The 25,982-nt window shown below is 43.8% G+C and overlaps 1 protein-coding gene across 3 annotated transcripts in view; it reads right to left on the bottom strand.

Annotated features, from left to right (window-relative positions):
- Positions 1-25,982, bottom strand: part of TMEM192 (transmembrane protein 192) — a 152,924-nt gene that overhangs the window by 108,651 nt on the left and 18,291 nt on the right. For all 3 annotated transcript variants that reach the window (XM_030191583.1, XM_030191584.1, XM_030191585.1), the window contains exon 2: positions 18,649-18,795. In XM_030191583.1, the coding sequence (XP_030047443.1) occupies positions 18,649-18,795 (147 nt within the window). The remainder of the gene's footprint in view (positions 1-18,648; positions 18,796-25,982) is intronic.

The following is a 25,982-nucleotide window of genomic DNA, read 5'->3' as shown; positions in this document are numbered from 1 at the left end:
CTCCCACTTTTTTCCTACCATAGTATACTATTTACAATGTCAACACAATTTTAATACTGACAAACATTGATTACTGTTAACTCTCTATTTCTGGGAATACCATCATCCTGAATCTGAGCTCTGCACGATTGATTACTGGAATCTCAATGTCTGAACACATCACTCCAACATTTAAAAAAATTATATTGGCTTCCTGTAACGTACAGAGTTCAATTCAAGACTTTTATATTGACTCATTAACATATTTAGGACTGTTCCAGCCTACTTTTGAAATAAACCTAAATGAGCACCGAGATACGAGACATCCTATCAGCTCGGTTTACCTTCCGTGAAGTCATATAACTATGTAGAGACAAAACAACAGGCCTTTATATCGCTGCCCCATACTTATGGAATGCTCTACCTGGATACCTAAAATCATGTGAAGATATTCAACAATTCAAGCGGTTGTTAAAAACGCGTCCGTTTGTAAAAGCCTTTTTTGATACATGAGGACTTATGTGTTTGAATTTTTTTTCTTTTTGGTTACAGCCATTCTATTGATCATGTTTCATCATCAGATGCTTAGTGATTGTTACGTATCTAGAACCATGTATGTGACTATTGTTTAAGATTATGTATACGATTGGATGGTGACACATGCTTGGGAGTATGAAGTTTTAACACAGTACTCACTGACCATTTTTAAAGCAAACAGGTTCCTAAGAAGTTCCTCTAGCGAAACAATGAGTGTTCCTGTATAACCATATTATATATTAACGAACATCTGTTTAATGTCACTTTGGTAGTGGGAAGCTGTTAGGAGAGGAAAATAAATAAAAGGTTTATAATATATAAAGACAAATAAGAAGGTCTATTTGAGGGTTTGATAAGGGAAGAAGGGTACAAGGTGTCTTCAGAGGGGGGGGGGGGGGGGGTTAGGGAGAAAATAATATCAGGCAGGGAACTCGGCCATAATGGTTGGCCTATTCAATGGGGGAAAAGAGTTGAGGGGTTGTTTGAAATTTGAGTTCTATTCAGTTCCGGGAGACCTATAGTGTATGGGGATTTGATTAAGGCTGAACATTGGGTTCCCCTTGGTAAATCAGATTTTACCAAAAGGATATCAAATTAAATTATCATGGGATCCACTGCCCTGAAATTGTATTCCTGGAATATAGCAGGAATTCATTCCCCAATAAAAAGAATAAAAATTTTGCAGGAACTCAAGAAACAAAATATACATACAGTATAGCATGTATTCAGGAAATGCATCTTTTGGATCAGGAACATCTAAACCTGTGGCAGAATTGGGTCGGGGAAGTGATCTAAGCAAATGCAACAACCCATAGTGCAGCAGTGGCAATATTAATAAGCAAATTTATTCCAGTCTCAGTGATTACAGTAGAGAAGGAGCCTTTTACGGAGATATGTTCTAGCTCACCTGAATATACAGGATTTCGAGATGGAGACACTCAAAGTTACATGGATATACTTTTGAAACAAATTTTTTCACTCAACGAATAGTTAAGGTTTGGAACTCTTTGCCTGCTGAGGACCCCTGCTCTAAACTATATTTGAACCATTGGATACTTAATGGACTGGGTGATGTGCTCACAGAAGATGAGAAAATAGAAGAAGTGGGAAGTAGACCAATAACTCCAGGGACTGGGCCAGATAAGTCACAAACTTTATTACAGACTCGACACAGATCTGTGTTTCGGCCACAGGCCTGCCTCAGGAGTCTTTGTGAAGTGCACGCGGGTGATGAACATATGAAACCATTTGAGATTCTTTGTGAGCAGGGATCTCTGCAGTGTACTGCTTGGTTTGAATACCTGCAAGTGAGTCATTTTGAAAGCACTTAGACTTACAAAGTTCCATAAAAAGTGCTTTGAAAATACACTTCTATGTGCATTCGTTGGACACAAATACCTTAAATGAAGATGCCACAGATATGGTTGCTGAAACTTTTATTTTTGCCATAGACACCAAAGCCAAACTGTCTTTTTAATCAAGCTAGAGTTCCAAAATGGGGCTAAGATAATGTGGCAGTGGCATGGAATAGGAAGCTGGCCAGCAATGACCTGGTAACTGGCGATGGGCTTACGTATCCTGATGAAAAATATCACTAAAGTTTAAAACTCTACAGTCTTGAAGGAATACAAGTTTCTGCTACATATGTTTATATCACCTTATCAAGCATTTCAGAATCAGCAGAGTGCCTTAAATATCAATCCTCTCCGGCCACTCTTCCACATGTTTTGATTTTCTGAGAGATTTCAAGATTTTTGGAAGCGATTATTGAATTATCTTATTATACTTGGTCAGAGGATACCTCTGAGAGTGGATACACAATTGATATCAAATTTTGTGGCATTGGAAACTAGAAGATACACCAACCCTTTATTGCAAAAAGTGTTTCTTTTGACTAGAAAGTGCATACTAGCTTGCTGGTGACAACAATGTCCTCCTACAGTGACAAGTTTGGAAAAATTAGATTTATTATCTGTTGAAAATGGAAAGATTGGATACCAGATGAGGTTTTTCTAGGACCTGGGGAATATAACAACAGACTTGGTCACCAGTTTGGGATCATAAACCTCATAGGGCTCATAGCTACCTATTAACATAGTAACATAGTAGATGACGGCAGAAAAAGACCTGCACGGTCCATCCAGTCTGCCCAACAAGATAACTCATATGTGCTACTTTTTGTGTATACCCTTACTTTGATTTGTACCTGTGCTCTTCAGGGCATGGACCATATAAGTCTGCCCAGCACTATCCCTGCCTCCCAGCCACCAGTCCCGCTTCCCACCACCGGCTCTGGCACAGACCGTATAAGTCTGCCCAGCACTATCCCCTCCTCCCAACCACCAGCCCCGCCTCCCAACCACTGGCTCTGGCACAGACCGTATAAGTCTGCCCAGCACTATCCCCACCTCCCAACCACCAGCCCCGCCTCCTACCACCGGCTCTGGCACAGACCGTATAAGTCTGCCCAGCACTATCCCCGCCTCCCACCACCGGCTCTGGCACAGACCGTATAAGTCTGCCCAGCACTATCCCCGCCTCCTAACCACCAGCCCTGCCTCCCACCACCGGTTCTGGCACAGACCGTATAAGTCTGCCCAGCACTATCCCTGCCTCCCAACCACCAGCCCCACCTCCCACCTGATCTCGACTAAGCTCCTGAGGATCCATTCCTTCTGCACAAGATTCCTTTATGCTTATCCAACGCATGTTTGAATTCTGTTACCGTTTTCATTTCCACCACGGATGATGGGGATGGGGGTAAGGGGAGGTTATAACTAGATAACTGCTTTGTGTAACAAATCACAGTGGAGGAACAACGCAAGTGATCATGGTCGTTAAGAGTTTTCTGGATGTTATTGTGTGAATGATGGTTATGTGCTTATGGTTTGATATACCAATAAAAGCATAAATTTAAAAAATGGCCATAAAAATCTTTTTTATTATATTGTCAGCAGGGAGCACAAGCAGCCAGCAACACTACTCATGCTGGCCACATAGCCTTCCCAGTAACACGACTTCCTGTTTCCAAAAAGGCGGGAACACGGCAGAGGAAAGGCTGTGGGGCTTGCAGGAGTAGTGTCGCTGGCTGCTCACACTCCCTACTAGCAAAGAACAACAGTTTTAAAAAGGTACGCGAGGAAGGCCTCAAGCTGCTGCTTAAAACAAACGTATCTTGTGCCAAGGTTCAGTTGTGAAGATGAGAGCAGCAAGGTAAGATTTAGCATGGGGACTCAATTGTATTAGCAAGAGAGATTTTTCAAGAGTGAACAATACAGGGACTGGAATAGTCCTGCTTTAAATATTAGTGTGGGTTCATGGATTAGCTACTTAATGTTTTGTTTTTCTTCTATTGTGGTAGATCTTCCTTCACTCTCTCTTCCCCATCCCCCCAACTGTGCACACACTTTTGTGGGTTTGATTAAATAATTTTTGATAGATTTTGTTCTTGTTATCACTGCCAAGGGGTTACTTATATGCTGCTTAGTGATTTATAATAAGATTTTTTGTTACCGTCATTGGTGCTCTTTCCACAACAAAGTTAAATTCAAAAGATTGCAACTACTGTATACTAGCACTTTTATTTATCTTTGAAGAACAAAATGGATTCTTCTTCTGCAGTATTATCGGCACTTTTTCATTCTAGAATGTGTATATGACAGTACCTATAACCATTGTATATAATTTATGTAGTCATGCTCATGTTGTACAGGTTATTTTCCTAACAGTGACATATAACTGTTTTATCATATACAGACAGCTGTTCATAATCAGAGGCTGTATTTCAAAGAAAGATCTGATGCAACTATAGTGTTGTAATAGCGAAACCCACTTTGCATAGATATTGAGGTTGAAGAAAGACTTCTGGGCCATTGCACTGACATTTCCCAATTGCCTAGCAATAGTAAAACAATTTTCTCTTACCCTTTCCCTCCCAGTGAGAACAAACAAACAGCAGACAGCTACTAGGCACTGAATCATTTAACAACTGAGGTAAGGGTAGATCTGTGTTTCCTCAAGTCAGTCCTGGAGTGCCCCCTTGCCAGTCAGGTTTTCAGGATATCCACAATGAATATGTAGTGTATGCCTGACTGGCAAGGGGGTACTCCAGGACTGACTTGGGAAACACAGAGCTACCCTCACCTCAGTTGTTAAATGATGGGCAGTGAAACTAGTATAATCTCTTAAGCAACTGTCTTTTAGCAAAAACAAGGTGAACTCATTTGTTGCAAATAGCACTAAATTTGGAAGGACTGAAACCAGAAATCTATTTTACATATTATCAAATAAGCAAAGTAAATTCTGGATAGATTCTCAGTTTCTTTTTGTGTACAGGATTTGTCCAAAATAATGCACCTTATATTCTATCATCACAATCCGACTTATTCAAACAAGTGGCGTTATTAGTGAATTTGCCCCCACAGAACTAATGGGTAAATAAAGCAGGTTATTGTGACAACATATTTTCAGCTTACTGGTGATTAAATGAAGATACCACCAATATGCATTGCTGTATGAATCTGCTGGTTATTAGAATAATTACAAATAAATCTTTTCACCTTTTGTTTCCATATGTAGAGGAAGACTAGTCTAATGGTTAGTCCAGTAAGCTGAGAGCCTGGGGAACTGGGTTCAATTTCAGCTGCAGCTCCTTGTGGCCCCGAGCAAGCCACTGAACCCTCCATTGAACCAGGTACAGATTGTGAGCCCACTAGGGCAGAACGTTACCCGCATATAATGTGTACAGCACTGTGGACGTCTAGTAGCACTATAGAAATGATAGTAGTAGCCCATAATCTTAAGTATTAACAGTACTTTAACTCGTGAGGGAGCTCCCATGCAGCAACCTCCGCTGCTGTTATGTCGATGAATTTGTGTTTTAGATGGCCAGTTATCATACGGAACATTACTAGATTTGAAGATTGACTTGGCATAAGTAGCCGAGGTTAGGCTATTCTTATACACAAAGAGGAATGACCACAGCATGTGATCTAGCTACCAATCTCCGAACGCATCAGATTCAAAACACTATGTACAAGGCACTCTTCGGTACAAATGCAGAAGGACTGATGGACCTACTAGAAATCCCTTCCTCCTCGAGAAATCTCTGTTACCATCGGGCACTAACACTGGGCTACTCTTCCACCAGGAAAGCCAATCTAAAGTCTATTCTTGACAAATCATTGCCTTTTCCTGGAGCGCGCCAATGGAACATGCTCCCACTGGCCCTAAAAACACAACGTTTCTACATTCAATTCAGGAAACTGCTTAAGAACTATTTGATCACTAATCTGAATTCAGACCAACACCTAGGCCCACAGCAGCCTCCCATACTCCCACCCATTTTACCCTCTCCCTAAACCCTCCTTAACACCCTGTCCTGTTGACTCCCTAAACCCTCTGTAATGCCCTCCCCAGTTGACCTCAATTTGTAAACCACTGTGAATCCTTACAGCTACAGTTGGTATAAATGAACTAGATTAGATTAGATGCATGTTTTATTACTGAAAGTATCAAAACAACTTTTTAATGCAACAGAGAAAGGACACATTGAGAACACATTGAAAAAAGGAAGACAAAGCTAGAAGTACTGGTTGATAGACACATAAAAGCAGAACAGAGTACAGCTGAGGCCAGAAGTCGAATATAAAAGTGGTAATTCTATCAAGTCACATCAAAATATACGTGCCACAAAGGGGCCCGCATAGCACCAATTTTATAATGGCGTTAGGATATGCCCAACCCTTTATAGAATACTAGTAAAAAAGGCCTGTTTCTGACACAAATGAAACGGGCGCTAGCAAGGTTTTCCTCGGAGTGTGTATGTTTGAGACAGTGACTGAGAGAGAGAGAGAGAGAGAGAGAGAGAGAGAGAGAGAATGTGTGTGTATGTGATAGAGATAGAGTGAATGTGGGTGCAAGTGTGTCTGTGAGAGGGAGTGTGTGTGAGACAGATGGAGTGTGAGAGTATGTGTGCGATACACAGACTCTCTGTGAGACTGAGTGTATGAGATCGAGAGAGTGTTTGAGAGTGACTCTGTGACACATAGAGAGTGAATATGATACACTGTGAGACAGAATGTGTGAGAGACAGTGTGTGTGAGAGAGAGAAAGACAATGACTGTGAGAGAGAGTGTGTGTGTGACAGAGATACCTCCCCCCCCTTCCTCTGTGGTCTCAGGACCCTCTTCCCCCCCTCCACCTCCCTGTCTGGAATCAGGACCCCCTCCCCCCTCCCCCCTCTCTCTGAGGTCTGTGGATCCCCTCCACTCTGGTCTGAGGACCACCCCGCCCCTCTGGTCTCAGGACCCCCTCCCTATTCTGATATTGAATTTTATCATAAGCAGAAATGTTGGTTTTCACTGAGAGCTTAGCCATAGTCTGATGAGAAAAAGTACATAATTAGAGCACTGAAGTTCACCATTACCTGCTGGAGACAAACCTTCTAGGGACAGCCCGCCTAACCATAATCAGAAGGAAGTTGCAAGTGGAAAGGGGGTTGGCTTGCCCCCTGAACTGTTTTTAGGCCTCCGTCGGCTTTGCATCCACTCCTCTCACTTCTCTCACGTCGCGCTGTGCTCCTCCGGGGTCTACTCCAGGGGCAGTGACGTGAGAGGCGAGAGGAGTGGCTGCACAGCTGTTTTTGTTTTTCTAGCGGCCGAACTTTGCATGTCTGTGTTTGGTGGGCGGGCCTGGAGGGAAAGTGGCAGGGCCTGGGTTGCGAACTTGGGGGGGGGGGGGGTGGAAGGCGGAGCAGTGGCTGCGGGGGGTTAAGGGGGGGGGAGCGGTGGCGACCTCGTGGGTGGTGGAAGGGCAGTTGACAAACTTGTGTCCTGGTGCCGGGGAGTGCTGGGAAAGCCACTCGGAATTATAAACAGGCTTCTCTTGGGGAAATTGCGCTTCCGACTTTCGTTAGTAGGGGGCGATATATCTTGCGGTGCTGAAGTAGGAAATTGCTTTCTGTCCTGTGCTTGGTCCCTTCTTGTGACGTCGCGTTTTTGTTTTTCTAGCACCCAAGCCCCCCCCCCCCCCCAAGCACATCAACACCCCCCCCCCCCCCGGCCACATCAAACCCCTCGCGCCCCCCCCGCACAATACGTCACTAACCCACTCACAACACCCCTCTCACTCCCGCTCCCCGTAGGCTTCATAATCGCCCATGGTAACGCGACGTCACAAGAAGGGACCAAGCACAGGACAGAAAGCAATTTCCTACTTCAGCACCGCAAGATATATCGCCCCCCCCACTAACGAAAGTCGGAAGTGCAATTTCCCCAAGAGAAGCCTGCTTAGTCTGCCGAATGGCTTTCACAGCAGTCCCCGGCACCTGTCCACCACCCACGAGTTCACCACCGCTCCCCCCCTCCACCCCCACGAGGTCGCCGCAGCCACTGCTCCGCCTTCCACCCCCCTGCCCCCCCAAGTTCGCAACCCAGGCCCTGCCACTTTCCCTCCAGGCCCGCCCACCAAACACAGACATGCAAAGTCCGGCCGCTAGAAAAACAAAAACAGCTGTGCAGCCGCTCCTCTCGCCTCTCACGTCACTGTCCCTGGAGTAGACCCCGGAGGAGCACAGCGCGACGTGACAGAGGTGAGAGGAGCGGATGCAAAGCCGACAGAGGCCTAAAAACAGTTCAGGGGGGCAAGCCAACTCCCTTTCCACTTGCAACTTCCTTCTGATTAAGGTTAGGCGGGCTGTCCCTAGAAGGTTTGTCTCCAGCAGGTAATGGTGAACTTTAGTGCTCTAATTATGTACTTTTTCTCATCAGACTATGGCTAAGCTCTCAGTGAAAACCAACATTTCTGCTTATGATAAAATTCAATATCAGAATAGGGAGGGGGTCCTGAGACCAGAGGGAGAGGGGGGTATCTCTGTCACACACACACACTCACACTCTCTCTCACAGTCAGTCTCTTTCTCTCTCTCACACACACACACAGTCTCTCACACACTCTATGTCTCGCAGTGTATCATATTCACTCTCTATGTGTCACACAGTCACTCTCAAACACTCTCTCGATCTCATACACTCGGTCTCACAGAGAGTCTGTGTATCACACACATACTCTCACACTCCATCTGTCTCACACACACTCCCTCTCACAGAGAGTCTGTGTATCACACACATACTCTCACACTCCATCTGTCTCACACACACTCCCTCTCACAGACTCGCACCCACACTCACTCTATCACATATATACACACTCACACGTTCACTCTCTCTCTCTCTCTCTCACAGTCACTCTCACACACACTCTCTCAAACATACACACTCCGAGGAAAACCTTGTTAGCGCCCGTTTCATTTGTGCCAGAAACGGGCCTTTTTTACTAGTAAAGAATAAAATTACGGAACACATAAATAAACATGGATTCATGGGACCGTCAGTTTGTGTTCAGCCAAGGGAAGTGTTGCCTCACCAATTTGCTTCATTTCTTTGAAGGCGTGAATGAACATAGGAATAAAGGTGAGCCAGTTGATGTAGTGTATATAGATTTTCAGAAAGCTTAAAGTTCCTCATGAGAGACTCCTGAGAAAGTAGAGAGTCATGGGATAGGAGGCAATTAGAAATTGGTTATTGGACAGAAAACAGAGGGTAGGGTTAAATGGCCATTTCTCTCAATGGAGGAGGGTGAATAGTGGCATGCCGAAGGATCAGTACTGGGACAGGTGCTATTTAACACTTTTATAATACGATTATATCGGATCATGCGGCAATATTTATTGAATTTAAAGATCAGAATTCACAAAGTAGACAGTTTAGATGGATATTTCCCATGGACCTGTATTATGATCAGGAATTTTGGACATATATTAGGGGGAAATGGGCAGAATATACACTACATAATGCATCTCATGTAGATACACCGATACTGTTCTGGGAAGCTGGGAAGGCTGTTTTACGGGGTGAGATTATAGCGTACAGTGTCAGAAAGAAAAAACAGAGAGATCGTGAGATCATCAGACTGGGGGAACAGTTGGTGCAATTGAGGAGGTCTTATGGGCAAAAGTCCGCAAATCATACCCAAGAACAATTATTAGCCACCCAGGTAGCCCTAAATGAGCTGTTACATCAGCGAGCAAGTAAATCTGCTGAATACTATAGATATCAACTATATAGGTTTGGCAACAAACCAGGGAAGAAGATGGCAGGTCTAGTGAGGAAGGCGAAGGGGCAGAGGAGAGTGTTGGCGGTTAAGACACGGATGGGAGGCCTGGTACATGCTGATGTAGAGATACGAGATGTGTTTAGGGATTACTATGCTAGGCTATATGCTAAAAATGATGATGATGATTTAGATCCTGATATATATCTAGAGAATGTCACTAAGCCAAAGATCTCAGAGCAACAGAGGAGGGAGCTAAACAAACCGATTGAGACGGATGAGGTCCTTAGAGAAATAAAAGGCAGTGCATTACATAAGGCTGCGGGGCCAGATGGATTTAGGGCTGAATTGTATAAAATCTTAATGCAGGACATAGGAGACCCCTTAACTAAGGCCTTTAATAGATCAGTTGAATTAGGGGAGCTTCCGCAGTCTTTGCGACTAGCGGACATAATGGTCTTTCTGAAACCCGAGAGAGATCCTACCTTACCAGATTCTTATAGACCAATCTCTTTGATTAGCTATAAGGCCGTTGGCTAAAATTTTGGCTTCGAGATTGGCAAAAGTGTTACCAAGCATAGTTGCAACCCCTCAGGTAGGCTTTGTGCAAGGGAGACAGAGTGGGAAAAATATTAGGCTGATATTGGCATCAATGGAGAGTGTGTGCAGGGAAGGCGGGGATTCCCTCTTGATCAGTTCCGATGCCGAAAAGGCGTTTGATCGGGTTGAGTGGGAATTCCTGTTTGCATCATTAAGGGCGTATGGCTTTGAAGGCTACTTCGCACAAGCGATCTCTATATTATATAAGAACCCTATGGCGAGAGTGTTGGTAAACGGAGCGTACTCGCGAAGCTTTGTAATTAATAGAGGAACCAGACAGGGATGCCCTCTATCCCCTTTACTTTTTGCTATCACGTTGGACCCCTTGATCAGGGAAATTATGGGTAACACTGAGATTGAAGGTATAAAATTGGGAACCAGAGAATTTAAGATCTCGGCCTTTGCCGATGACATTTTGGTTCATCTAGCTAGACCGGAGAGATCGCTGCCGGTGTTGATGGAGGTTTTTGAAGAATACGGGGCCTTCTCGGGATTTAAATTGAATTTTCAAAAATCTGAGGGATTGCCCACAACCAATACGGTAAGGAAGCAATGGAAGGGAAAGTTTCCACTGCGTTGGGCGAATAAGGAGTTTAAATACCTAGGCATAACACTAACTGGAGACCTGAGTAGATTATATAGACAGAATGTTGATAAGTTACTACAGTATACGAGACATAAGTTAGCAGTATGGGAGGGGCTACCTATAACATTAAGTGGGCGAGTTGGTTTGTATGCAATGATGCTCTTTCCAAAATGGCTATATGTATTAAGACAGCTGCCCATATTATTACAGACTAAAGATATAAAGAAGCTTCGAGGAATGATGTCTAGGTTCTGTTGGAGTGGGAAAAAGGCTAAAGTTAAATTGGACTATCTTTATGGGAAAAGGACAGAGGGAGGCTTGGGGCTGCCCGATATTAAACAATATAATTGGGCCTGTTTGGCTCGGCACCTAGCGGATTGGGTATTGGAAACAGAAGAGCATACAGCAAGGAATATTGAGTGTGCATTATTTAGACCATATCATCCCTATTATATGCTACATGTTGAGGGTAAAATGTTACCTAAGGAATGGGGCCATCATATTTTATTACACCCAATGCAAAGTATATGGCAGTACATATTAAAGAGACTAAATAAGAACCCACGGTGTACGGATCTCCTCCCACTAGTTGGGAATGGAGCATTTGAACCAGGGAATACTCACCCGAAATTTATAAAGTGGGCACAGGAAGGAGTGGTATTAGTGGCAGATGTCATGCAAGAAACGGGAAAGGCTATATCCAGGGAGGCCTTAGAGGATATGGTGGGAGTAGAGAATGTGACATGGTATGACTATTATCAGCTTCATAGCTATATTGAGCACTTACATAGAGAAAGATGTGATAGAGGGATGTATGAGCTACTGGTGAATTTGTTTCTGCCCCAGGGAAGAGAACAGACTTCGGTGTCAACACTGTATAAACAGCTAAGTATGATTGCCCCATACCGAAGCTATGAGGCAGTGGCTAGGCGATGGTCGGAGGATTTGAGGGTAGAGATTAGCAGTGGAGATATAGCCCAGTCATTGAAGGAGATTGTACATAAAGTGACTAGTGCCAGACATAGGGAGATAAATATGCTCTCAGAATGATTCTAAATTGTCTCTCCCATACAGGCTTATCATGCAGGTAGATTGCAAGCACCACATTGCAGTAAATGTAATTTTCAGAGAGCAACACCGTATCACATGTTCTGGGGATGTTCTGTTATTAAAAAGTTTTGGGGTCCAGTGCTGGAATTTTGCGAGGCTCTGTTGCATAAGAAGATTGGGCTCATGCCTAAAACTGTCGTGCTAGGACTGGGGGGGAGTGGGTCAATTATGCGATACAAAGAAAGCTTATTTATATATAAGGCACTCATTATTGGGAAACAATGTATTTTACAATATTGGACACAGGAAATAGGACCATCCTTTTGGCAGTGGAGGAGTACGCTTCATTCCCTGGTGCGGATGGAAGCACATGCTATGAACAGTAGCCCTAGAAGTAAACAACGTTTCTGGGAAGTCTGGGAACCGTATGTGCAGGCTCTATCAGGCAGAGCTCGCAGCCTATTGGTGAACTCACTCACTGGGGGGGGGGGGGGGGGGGAGGAACGGAAAGCTAAAAAATGACATGTATGCCTATTTGAATTATATTGATGTGACAAACATTAAAGCAAGGGTATAGGGGGGATGGGGGGGAGAGGGAGGAAAACTTACAGGAAAGTTTGATGACACTTCAGTTAAAGGTTTTGTTAAAGAAGACAGAGATCTGTATTAAGTACATGTTTATTGATCTATACATGTTGTAAACTGTGACATCAATAAAACAGTTAAAATAACACTTTTATAAATGATCTGGATATCAGAACCAGTGAAGTGATTAAATTTGTAGATGACACAAAACTATTCAAGGTTGTTCGAACATGTGCGGATTGTGAAAAATTGCAGCAAGACCTTAGTAAATTGGAAGGCTGGGCATCCAAATGGCAGATGAAATTTAATGTAGACAAATGCAAAGTGATGCACATTGGGAAGAATAATCTGAATCACAGGTGGAAGTTTAACGGGAGACTTTGACAAGAGCAAACCTCTCATGAAGTGAACAACTAGAGGTTGTCCAGAGATGGTCTTACCCTCTACATGGTGATAAGCACTAATTGCACCGAGGTGAACCTTTATGGAGTTGGTCTTACAGCCAGACTTGGAAAGATGTAGAAGGTAATCAAGCAGAGTCTGTGTAGGGCAGGAAATAGATCTAGAGCCTTGTCCTCACTCCAGATGGCAAACCTCCATTTAAAAGAATAACATCTCTTAAAGGAATTTTTCATGGAAGCTAGCAAGACCCAGGAGACACCGAAGCAAATTCTAGGCTCTCAATATCCAGGCCGTGAAGGCCAGAGACTGAAGGTTGGGATGCAGAAGAGATCCCTAAAACACTCCAATCTCCATGGCTCTTTGGAGGATAACTCCAGAAGACGAAGGAACAAGATCTGTCAAGGCCAGTAAGGAGCGATCAGAATCATGGTCCCACAGGCTTGCTCGAGTTTCAGCAAAGTCTTCCTCACAAGGGGTATGGGAGGATAAGCTTACAGAACTCCTGTCCTGCAATGACAAAAGAAGGCATCTGACGCAAGTATGTCATGGGCCTAGAACCTGGACTTTGTGATTGATCTGAGTAGCAATGAGATCCACCAAGTGAGTGCCCCACGCTTGGAAGATCTCTCGGGCAATGCCCATGTTGAGAGACAACTCGTGTGGTTGCATGACGCTGCTCAGCCTGTTGGCCAGGCCATTGTGTTTGCCCACCAGATAAGAGGTGCAGAGGAGCATACCATGCTGATGCGCCCATCACCACATCCAAATGGTCACCTGACATACAGGGCATGATACGGTGTCCCCCTGCTTGTTGGTGTAATACATTGCAACCCGATTGTCTGTTTGAACGAATACAATTTGGTGAGACAGCCAATCACTGAAAGCTTTTAGAGCATTCCAAATAGCCCAAAGCTTCAGGAAATTGATCTGGAGATCTGTTTCCTAGGCAGACCAAGCACCTTGAGTGTACAGCCCATCAACATGAGCTTCCCATCCCAGGCAAGATGCATCAGTCCTCAGCACTTTTTGCAGCTGAGAAATTTAGAATGGTAGTCCCAGAGTCAAATTGGACTCTCTTTGGCTGTAAGATGTTTCAGGTCTGTATGCTCGTGTCCTGTATTCAGTCTTACCAACTCCTCATGAGCATCTACTTGCTAGATTTGCAGACTTTCCCTCCAGAGCAGGCTGAATTGCTTCACCTGTTGACCAAGCAGCAGAAGGTGTGTCGTAAGGGGCACCTAAGACACTTTTGATGTGGTTTCCAGGATCTCTGCCCAAAATATTGCAATGTGCAGACTCTCATAGCTATGTGTCTCTGACTTGGAACCAGCGGTTCAGCAGAGGTTGGCGGATGCCCCATGCCAGAGGGATAATCTTTTTGGAGAGAAGGTTGGACTCTTCTGAAGTCCCGAGCAGTTGAGCCCATTCCAGCAGGAGGAAGAGCAGAATTCTATTCCAGGTACTTCTTGTGCAAAAGACAACAGAGGATGAGTCCCATCCTAGACCTAAGGGCCCTGAATAAAATCCAGGTCAAAAAAGTTCAGGATGGTTTCGCTGGCCACCCTTCTCCCCGTGATTCAGGAAAACTATTGGCTATGCTCGCTGGACTTGAAGGATGCTTACATACACATCCTTTTCCAGCTCACAGAAAGCATCTACAATTTCGGCTGGTACCGTGTGTTGCTTTTTGGCTTTGTGTCAACTCCTAGGGTTTTTACCAAATGTCTAGCAGTACTCGCAGCATTGCTACACAGACAGAGTCCATGTGTTCCCTTATCTGGACTATTGGTTGGTGAAGGGCATGTCGCAGGCTGGTGCTCGGGAGTCCATGAGAGGACTATTTGGTTGTTCGAGCTACTAGGGTTTGTTTTAAACTATCCCAAGTCCCATCTGCACCCTGTCTATCAATTGGAATTTGTTGGAGCCTGAAGCAATCTCTAGAACTCTTGGCGCTTTTGAAGATGGATTCAAAACACAAGGGAATGATGAAGCAGCTGAGACTTATCAAACCCAGGGGTACACTTAATCCAGTATATGGTGTCAATCTTTTTGGGGAGTACCGGGATAGAGACTCCAAATTCCGCATGAGAACATCCTGTAAGATCTCATGAAGCGGTCCCATCATGGCCTCTCTAGGAGGGAACTTGTAGTCTAGGACCTCAAGCTTCTTGGCCCTGGACTCGTCCTCCACTTCTAAAGGAAATGTAATGGCAGCCACCATTTCGTTAACAAAAGAGAAAAAGGAAAGGGACTTTCTCCTTTCCTGTGGAGGAGAAGGGAAAGATCAAATCCCCTAAGACTCCTCCGAGAAGTATCGAGGGTCATCTGACTCCCAAGAGCACTCCACACCAGTGTCAGACAAAACCTCCTGTGAAGAAGACTGAGACTGAGTGTGCCTCGACCTAATGAGACCGAGTCTGCCTCGACCTAGGGGAACCATGTCTCCGAGAGGGACATTGAGGAGATGGCTCCTGCATCGACTCCGGTAAAGCTTCCTCCACTGACGTCGAGGGAGTGCCGACTTGGGCAGCAGTCGACACCAGTGAAGGAGGCCTCACCGCAAGCTGAGGGCGAAGCACGGCTGCAACTAGAGACATGGCAGGCACAAGCACAGTCAACACCAATGCACTCTGTTGAATAAAGCCAGCCAGTAGTTCAGGAACCAAGGCCTGGAAGTGCTCATCGAGGGCCAACACCGGAAAAGGCTGGGGTATTGGCTTGGAGACAGCCTGCTGAACTGCTGAGGTCAAGACAGGAGGCTGGTCCTGGCTGAATGGAGACCTCTGCAATGGTACCTCTTTTATGGAGGTGGAGCAGTCCTCCCGACACCATGCTTTTCGGGTGCCAAATCCCTCGGTGCCACACAGCTCCCTGCACTGATGCTTCTTGGCCTTTGCCCAAAGCTGGTCATCAAGGCTCCGCAGTGCCAACGAGAACAACGTTGAATCCTCCCATTGCCTCAGGATCGGGTCCGATGCAGGTTGGTCCCGAGGGCTCTGCACAGCATTCGGCTTCGAGGCAGGTGGAAACCCACTCAATACACAACTGCTCCCACTGTCAAGTCTAGCAGCCACGCGGACCAATGCAACACTCGACGCCGATACCAAAGATTTGGACCAGGCTCCAAAAATCTTTTTGCATTGAGCCTCTTTGGCCAACTGACTCCTTTTCTTCATACAAAGACACAGGACACAGTTGGAAGGGCTATGATCAGGCCCCAAAAGACACCAAAAATGGGTGTTTGTACCAGAGATGGTCCTAGTGCATCAGGAAGAGCGCTTAAAGCAACTGGGAACTTCATGGACATGGAAGGAAAAACTTCCATGGCCAAATCAAACAACTTAATGGTGTCGAAAAAGGGGCAAAGCACCCGAGAAAAAAATAAAGGGAGAACCCATCTGAAGTCAAGGACTAAACGCAGCCTTGTGACACAGAAAAAGAAAGAAAAAAAGTTAACTAAGAAATAAGGGATGGGAGAAGGACAAAATCCGAACATGGGAGAACCCGAAAAACCATAGCGTAAACAAAAAAAAAAAAAAAAAAAGCACTCAAGCCCTCTCTCGAACCAAGCTGTGAGGAGCAGAGGGAAAAATGGCATCCACCTCTGACTGTGGTAAAAAAAAACCCTGCCGGTAGAGGAGGTGGAGACAAATGATGCTGAAATTCGAAAAAGGCACAGGACAAAAACAGAGGATCCCTAAATTAAAAAAAAAAAAAAAAAAGGAGGATGGTATCAAAACAAAACTTAAATAACTTCATTGATGTTGATGTGTTAAGATAGGCAGGGCTTGTGCTTTGACAGCAACTCCAGCTATGGGCAATTAAGGCCAGCGCCAGGCAGACTTCTACAATGTGTCCCATATATGGCAAGATAAGGATGGGTTGGAGTGGGCTTAGACGGTGACTCCAGTAATTGGGACGTAAGGATAGTACTTGGCTGGACGTCTGTATGTGTCTCGAAAATGGCAAAGAAATATCAAGATCAAGTATATGTACTTTATACCACACTCTTTGTTGTGGTAATAATGAATTGGTAATGAACATGACTGTTGGGCAGACTAGATGGACTGTGCAGGTCTTTATCTGCCTTAATCTATTATATTACTCTCCTCCATCTAGTGTCTTCTCTTTCTTGCATTCTCTTCCTCTGTCCAGTGTTTCCCCTTCTCTTCCTGTCTTCCCATGCCCAGCATCCCCGTCTTTCTCTATCCTTTCCCATCCAGCGTCTTTCTCTCCCCCCTCCCAAATCCCTTTTCTATAATCAGCATCTTCCTCTTTTCCCCCCTTTCTCTCCTGTGTCCATAATCTGCCCTCCATTTCCCTATGCCCCTGTCCAGCATCTTTTGTCCATTTTCCTATGCCCCTGTGTCCAACATTTCCCCTCCATCTCCGTTTCTCTGTCCAACATCTCCCCTCAACTCCCCATCTCCGTATGCTTCCCAGGTGTCAAAATCTCACCGCCATCTCTTTGTGCCCCTGTCTCCTTTGCCCATGTTCAACATCCCCCTATGTCTCCATCATGTCCAGTATCTTCCTTCCATTTCCCTGTATCCTCCTATGTCCAGAATCTCCTCTCTACCTCGCAGCTCCCACCATTTACACTCTCCTGATCTCTCCCCATATCCAGCATCTGCACTGTCTCCATCTCTCGCCATGTCCAGCTTCTCCCCATTTACCTCTCTATGTCAAACATCTTCCCTCTGTTCCCTATGTCCTCATCATGTCAAACATCTAACTATACAAACCCACCCCTTTCCAGCATATCTGCCCTACATGTACCTTTCACACCCCTCCTCCCCTCCATGTGCGAAACCTCCCTTTTATCTCCCCATATTTGTCTCACGTCCAGCATCTTTTTTTTTTTGGTTACATTTGTACCCCGCGCTTTCCCACTCATGGCAGGCTCAATGCAGCTTACATTGGGCAATGGAGGGTTAAGTGACTTGCCCAGAGTCACAAGGCGCTGCCTGTGCCTGAAGTGGGAATTGAACTCAGTTCCCCAGGACCAAAGTCCACCACCCTAACCACTAGGCCACTCCTCCACTATCTTCCCTCTTTCCCTCCCTCCCCTCCCCCAGGTCCAACATCTTGCCCTCTCTCTTCCCTCCATCCTTTCCCTAAACTCCAACTGAGGGTTAAACATACCCTACTCTCACTCTCAAGCCTCCTCTGCCCATGGTCCAGCAGCTCCCTTCTCTAACTTCTCCCTATCTACCTTTAAAAGTATCTTTCTTCCCTCAAGGAGGCAGCAACAATAGTGATTCACATAAAGCAACTTGGCCCACTTCCGGAGCCTCACCCTTGCCACGTCCCGCCCCTTTGATGTAACTTCCTGTTTCCGAGGGGTTGAATACAGCAAAGCAAGGCTCTGGGGCTGGTGCACATAGCACTATGTGAATCACTAATGCTGCTGCCTCCTTTAGAGAGGAGAAAGTCACTTTTAAAGGTAAACGGGAGGGGTGGAGGAGGAAAGGGAGAAGGTAAGAGACTGAATGTGCTGGACATGTGGGGGTGAGGGGTGGGAGACACTGTCACTAGCTGGAGAAGCAGGGAGTTGGCCACTGCAGGGGAGCTGCTGAGGTATGCTTTTGGCACCCTTGAGGCTTGGCACCTTGAGCCATCTTTGATCCTTAGAGAATGAAGAACTGACCAGGGTGCAAACCCAGATTCTTTGCACAAGAGCACTGCCACTGGGCTAACCCACATTTAGCCTAATACCTAGAAAATAACTGCACCTACAAAAAAAATGTCTAAACACAAGCATCAAGACAGAAAAAAAAGAAAGATTCAGTACTTACATGTATGCACTGTAAAAGAACTGCTGGGCAGACAGTAGGTATGGGATGAAATTGTGGCCTGATGTCAGCCATAAGGGTCTGAGTGGGTAGGAGAGGCGCATCGAGGAGATGGTCATCTTCCAGACTCTGAGACACCTCCAAGGAATTCTGAAAGAGAAGCAGAAGCCAGAAAACCTGCTAGACCAAAGCCATTAACAAGGAGTCTTTGTTCATTTGGTAGACTCTATGCCACTTTTCTGTGGTACAACCAAAGCAGTTTACATACGACACACATCTGAAACATCAGCTTTTTTGTTTGAAATCACTTCAGCAGAAAGAGTGTTCTCTCATGTCTGTCACTAAATTTATCTAGCATTAGATAACAATGTACCAATCCACAGAGTTACAGCACTTTGTGGCTTCACTCTCCACCTCCAAAATATACAAAATTAAAGTGAAGATTTGGGTATTATATCCTCCAGACTTTGTACATGGGAGAGAGGTGGAGGATAAACAGGCACCCTTTTAGGGTGATCCTGTTGTCTAAAATATTTTTTTGAGGTCCATATTTTATTATATTTACTGTAATATGGATCTACTGAACTAAAAGGTGCTCCAAAGCAATGAGTTCTTCCACCAGCTTACACGAGACCACTTCAAGGCTCACTATTGAATAATCTTGTTTTACGTATTCAGCTCCTTAAGCGTGAAAAAGAGTTCTTCAGAAGCTACTGCATTCATGCAGTGAATTCTTCAGTTGTGTATTCCCCTGCAGTTAAACCAAGTACACACTGCAAAGTCTGAATCCCTAAATCTGTGAACTTTAAAATTCAGGGATTCAATATACAACAGCAGCAACCTACTGGTATAGGTGAACAAATTTTACACTGGGTCAGTGGAGACTGAAGGTTCGTCGACACCACTGGCCAGTGCTCCATAAAGAAAAGGGATTCACTATAGGAACAATATTGACACTGCAGAAAAGAGACTAAGGGGGGGTTGATTTTATAAACGATGCCCAAAGTTAGGCGCCAGAACGATTCGCGCCAGTTCTATAAAAGGTCACTTACCACCAAGCAACCTTTATAGAATAGCTCTTAGTACCGATTCCTGCATTCAACTTTGGGTGCAAGGACTTACGCCTGCTAAACCTGGTGTAAATGCTTGAACGCAACCACTGGCAGTTGGGCACATAACTTACCCTATTCTATAACACTGCGCCTAAATTTTGGCAATGCCCCTGACACACTTATGCCCCTCTACTGAGTTGTACATGCATAGGCAGATCCATTCGCAAGTCCTAATTAGTGCCAACATCAATAATTGCTTGTGAACAGCTCATTAACTAATTAGTTTACGCACAGATTTGGGATCCACGTCCAAATGTGGGCAACCTTTACAGAATGCAGGAGTAAATGCAGAAATGCCAGTCACAGATCAGCCAGTTAATGAGGAGGCATGCGGCAAAGTCACAAATGAATAGTTAAACAATATCTTACTGTACACCACCTTGAGTAAACTTCTTCAAAAAGGCAGTAAATAAATCCTAATAAATAAATAAGTAAAATATAGCTCTACAGACATGTCATGGTGTATGTAAAAAAAACTGGTTAGGGAAGGAAAAGAATCAGAATTATTAGCACCCATTTGTACTATTCATACTGCAACATTAGTGGGAAAACCTCCCCTTCAGCATCTTGCAAATTTTAGTCTGAAACAAATTTTCCAATTCAAAGAGTGAAAAGTGTTTAAAAATTGCCACACCAGATTTCAGTATCTCCGTTCCTCAAGGCCTAAAATTGCATTATTTGCGCTGTATCTGAAAGATGGGAGCTTTTTTCACTAAGGATAGAGTAATAATAGCACAAGTAACTGCTATTAATGATTCTGAGGCTTTTCCTTCCCTAAGAAAAGTGGTCCCGTTACACATGGTACTATTTGTAGAAAGGAGTAGGAATAAATATGTCAAGTGACACAGTATTAGTTTAAAATGATGACCTATCATGATCATCACAAAAAATGATATCTCAAACCTACTTTATCAACAAAATAGGAAGCCTGTATGTCTTGCTCAGGGAATAATGCAGTGGTAAGTTAATTTGTCATTTGCAGATCAACATTGACCACTGCATGTGAAACATTTCCCTGGGTTTATTGTCAGTAACATCAATTCTAGCAGAAAAAGCTATTTGTTTTACATATCAAATTCAGACAGGTGTCTACTTGCTGTCTCTAGTAATTTATTATCACCTGCTAAAAAAGACTTCTTTCTAAAGATCTTAATTTTTGCCTAAAATATCGTAACTCACTAAAATACCCACAATTTATAGGGGGCTATCTCAGGCAGAACAGCCACTCCAGTCAGCCACTTGAGGATTCCTTTGGTGTCTGATCAGCCATCATTCACTGATCAACAACCAAATGATACAATCTCAATGTATTTTACCTCGAGCATGCTTAATAGATAAGCAAGGGGCAGAATACAAAATATCCAGTTTCTAGTGAAAACTTAAATGAACCAAACAAGGAGCCTGACAGTTTTTGGGGTTTTTTTTTTTTTTTTCGAATTTTAAGTCCCTCAGAATCCATCTAATTACTACAACCGAAAATCCAAAAAGCCACCAGTGAATTATGACAGCAACAAAAATGTTTCCTTGTAGAAAAAAAAATATATTTTATATATGTATAATGGGACCTTCATTTCCAACTACTGTAAGCAGATGGAATATAAAATCCAGAGCCACCTCCTCCCTCAAATAAAATCACTGCCCCCCCCCACCCAAAAAAGCTCACCTGTTATAAAACAAAATTCATCACACTATGTAAATATCTTCAATATGACGAAACATATATAAAAAAAAGGGTGGGGGTGAAAAGTTGACACGTCCACTTCAGCCTTTCAGAACAAATATGTTCATATCTTCAATATCATCTCACTACACATCCATAACATCATACAATAATGTATCCCAACATTAATTCATGTTTTGAGAAGTATCTGCATCAGTGAGTTCAAACAGGGTCCAAAAAAGTGGACTTTCAATGAAAGCACATTGGTTCATTTCACTTCTGCTATGATCTGACTCCATTTTGTTCTTACAGAGCCACTGAAACAATCAACACACTTATAAAAGAGATCTGATTATCCAACTTTCAACTTCAATCCAAATGGTCGTACAGTCCTCAACTTGTGCATGCATAATCACAAGAATAATAATTTTTTAATGACATTTTTCTTAATTAGCACAGTACAAAAGAATCTCAATCTTAGTTGGCTCAGTTCTTGCGATGCTAATTTGCAGTTTATGATGGCCTGTAATACATATATTATTGATTTTTTTGGATGCGAGAGGATTTTTTTTTATTACACATTGATCTTTCAAAAGAATATGTTTGTTACATGTGTATCCCGCATTTTCCCACCTATTTGCAGGCTCAATGTGGCTTACATAGTACCGTAAGGCATTTGCCAAGACCGGTAGAGAAACAAATACAAGGTGATATTGTGGTCGAATAAGGTCCGTTTGTTTCAGGCTCAATGGGGTCAAAGAGAGGGAAGGTTAAGTAATGTCCAATACGATCATTGGGTTTGCTGTGTTGCAGAGTGTTGGCATCTATGTTGGGTCAATAGGGTATGCCCTTTTGAACAGGTAGGTTTTTAGTGATTTCCTGAAGTTTAGATGGTCGTAGATTGTTTTCCCTCCTTTTGACAGTGTGTTCCATAGTTTTGTACTTGTATATGAGAAGCTGGATGCATAGGTTGCTTTGTATTCAAGTCCTTTGCAGTGTGGGTAGTGGAGGTTTATGTATGTTCGAGATGATCTGGATCTGTTCCCGTTTGGCAGATCTATGAGGTCTATCATGTATCCTGGGACTACGCCGTAGATAATTTTGTGGATCATGGTGTAAATTTTGAAGGTAATGCATTCTTTAATTGTTGTTTGTTTGCTTGTTACATTTGTACCCCGCACTTTCCCCACTCATGGCAGGCTCAATGCAGCTTACATGGGGTAATGGAGGGTTAAGTGACTTGCCCAGAGTCACAAGAAGCTGCCTGTGCCTGAAGTGGGAATCAAACTCAGTTCCTCAGGACCAAAGTCCACCACCCTAACCACTAGGCCACTCCTCCACTCAATGCAATTTTTCTGAGAGGGGTTTGGCACTTTCGAATCATGTTTTACCGAATATCAGCCTGGCTGCTGTGTTCTGGGCTGTCGGGAGTTTCTTTGTGAGTTGTTCTTTGCATCCCATGTAGATTCCGTTGCAGTAATCTGCATGACTTAATACCATTGATTGTATTAGTTTATGAAATGTTTCCCTCGGGAAGAAAGGTTTTAGGTATTTAAGTTTCCACATTGAATGGAACATTTTCTTTGTTGTGGAGGTCAATCTACTGCATTTTGAAAGCTTCCATCTCTCTTTAAATTGCAATATTAGAGTAGAAAACTCAATATATCAAAATTTAGAGCTAGGGAGCAAAAATATAATAGAAACTGCAAATCTAAAGGTGCTCTCACTATACCATAATGGATAGAGGACTTTCCAAACGTTTAATTCAATTTAAATAAGTGAAACCTCAAGAATCCAGGGTGCCTACAGAGGTGGTCTACCTTGTAACGAACTTATAATGGGTTTCATGAAAACCTCCAAAACCAACCACAGTGTAAAAAACTCCTTAATGGAGAAAAACTGTAGCAAAAAAAAAAAACCGGAGGAATCTATTTATTAGAAATGTCCCCTATCCGTGACTCTATGTTTCAAAAATCTGGAAAAATATTAAAGTCAGGGCGCACTACATGCATATATGAAAAAAACATTACTTAGCTTCTTCATCTGGACCGACGACCAACTGTTATAGTCCAACCCAGGAGAGCATGAAACACAAAGAGTGGCCACCCGCTGTTGCCCCAACAGAGGGATCCCGTTTCAATCCTGCCTCGGGGGGAATTAATAATATCCACCAGTCTCGAAAGCAAAGCAAAAGCCAAAAAATGGCTACTGGCTATATAAGACAGCAACAAGTTACACACTCACTTTTAATAACGTCATACCATTGAACCCAGCTACTAGCACACAGCTTCGCTAACATCCAGTCAATAGAAAGCTTCCCACTCAAGTGGGCCATTAAGCCCACTCAGAGACATAGTTTGGAGTTTAAAAATCCATGTTCGTTCTTTCTGATGGAGGCAGCACGTCCATTGTCCAACAATTGTTCAATCACAAAACATTGCAGTTGGTCAAGAGTGTTGTAGCAAATCGCAATGTTTAGCTAAAGGCACATGAAGTTTCTTAGTATTAATGGTATGTTTGTGCTTAGTCAGGCGAGTTTTTAACATACGTTTAGTTTGACCAACGTATCTTAAGCCACAAGGGCATGTGATCATATATATCACTGCTTTAGAATTACAGTTAGTAGAACTTTTAATTTGTATCCACCTTTTATTTATATCATCCCAAAATTTAGTGGTCCCTTCCATAACTGTACACAAAGTACAGTGACCACACTTACAATGACCAAGACCTTGGGTCAATTTTTCAGTCCATATATCAGAATGACACAATCAGACTTATTTTCGAACGAGAAGGGCACCCATCTTTCAACACAAATCGGGAGATGGGCGTCCTTCTCCCAAGGTCGCCCAAATTGGCATAATCGAAAGCCAATTTTGGGCATCCTCAACTGCTTTCTGTCGCGGGGACGACCAAAGTTCACGGGTGCGTGTCGGAAGCGGGACTGGGGTGTGCCTAACACATGGGCGTCCTCGACCGATAATGGAAAAAAGAAGGGCGTGCGTCCCCGACGAGCACTTGGGCAACTTTACTTGGTCCATTTTTTGTTACTACCAAGCCTCAAAAAGGTGCCCGAACTGACCAGATGACCCACCGGAGGGAATAGGGGATGACCTCCCCTTACTCTCCCAGTGGTCACCAACCCCCTCCCATCCTAAAAAAAAAATACCTTTTTTAATATTTTTTCCAGCCTCTATGCCAGCCTCAAATGTCATACCCAGCTCCATGACTGCAGTATGCAGGTCCCTGGAGCAGTTTTAATGGGTGCAGTGCACTTCAGGCAGGCAGACCCAGGCCCATCCCCCCTACCTGTTACACTTGTGGTGGTAAATGTGAGCCCTTCAAAACCCACTGTATCCACATGTATGTGCCCCCCTTCACCCCTTAGGGCTATGGTAGTGGTGTACAGTTGTGGGGAGTGGGTTTTAGGGGGGTTGGGGGGGCTCAGCACACAAGGTAATGGAGCTAAACACCTGGGAGCAATTTCTGAAGTCCACTGCAGTGCCCCCTAGGGTGGCAGGTTGGTGTCCTGGCATGTCAGGGGGGACCAGTGCACTACGAATGCTGGCTCCTCCCATGACCAAAGGGCTTGGATTTGGTCGTTTCTGAGATGGGCATTCTCGGTTTCCATTATCGCCTAAAATCGGGGATGACCATCTCTTAAGGTCGACCTAAATTTCGCAATTTGGGCGTCCCCGACCGTATTATCGAAATGAAAGATGGACGCCTATCTTGTTTCGATAATACGGGTTTCCCCGCCCCTTCGCAAGGACGTCCTCAGGAAAACTTGGGCGTCCCTTTCGATTATGCCCCTCAATATGTCTGCCAAATTTGCTCATCTAGAGTAGGCTATCATACATCTCTTGTGCAAAAGTCTCATGTGCAGATAAAATATTCGGGGCAACAGCGGGGTTTCACTTATTTAAACTGAATTAAATGTTTGGAAAGTACTCTATCCATTACGGTATAGTGAGAGCACCTTTATATGTGCAATCTTCCAGTAGAACAATTTTTTTTATTCTATTTAAATATATATGCTCCTCCAAGTTTGATTTTGAGCATCAAGCTGCCGATTTGAAGCTACTGTGTATTAAAAGCTTATAAACAAGAGTGTTAGGCCAACCAGGGTTATCTCTTAAAATAGGAGTCAAGAGCTGAGATGGAGAAGACTTGCTGTGATTTGATTGGCTCATTCACTATTTAAAAGGTCATCTGACACCATTTTGTTCTTACAGAGATGCCGGAACAATGTGTTCCATTGAAAGGCAACTTTTTTGGATCCTATTTGAATTCCTTGATGCAAAGGCTTTCTTGAAACGTGAATTCATGTCAAAGTTGCATGAAGTACAGCATTATAGATGAGTAGTGAGATGATAGTGAAGATTTGGATACATTCAGTCCAAGAGGCTAAAGTGAAGAGGTGACAGATAAGTTTCTCTCACTTTTTTTTTTTTTTAAATATGTTTCTGTTTCATTATATTGAAGATATTTACACACAGTGATAAGTTTTGTTTTATAACATAATTGCTCTTCTAGGCCAATTATAGGCAGATATATATTTGAGG

This window comes from Microcaecilia unicolor, chromosome 2, assembly GCF_901765095.1.
Source record: "Microcaecilia unicolor chromosome 2, aMicUni1.1, whole genome shotgun sequence".
NCBI lineage: Eukaryota > Metazoa > Chordata > Amphibia > Gymnophiona > Siphonopidae > Microcaecilia > Microcaecilia unicolor.
The sequence above is the reverse complement of the archived record's forward strand: the minus strand, read 5'-3'. Positions and strand labels throughout refer to the sequence as shown.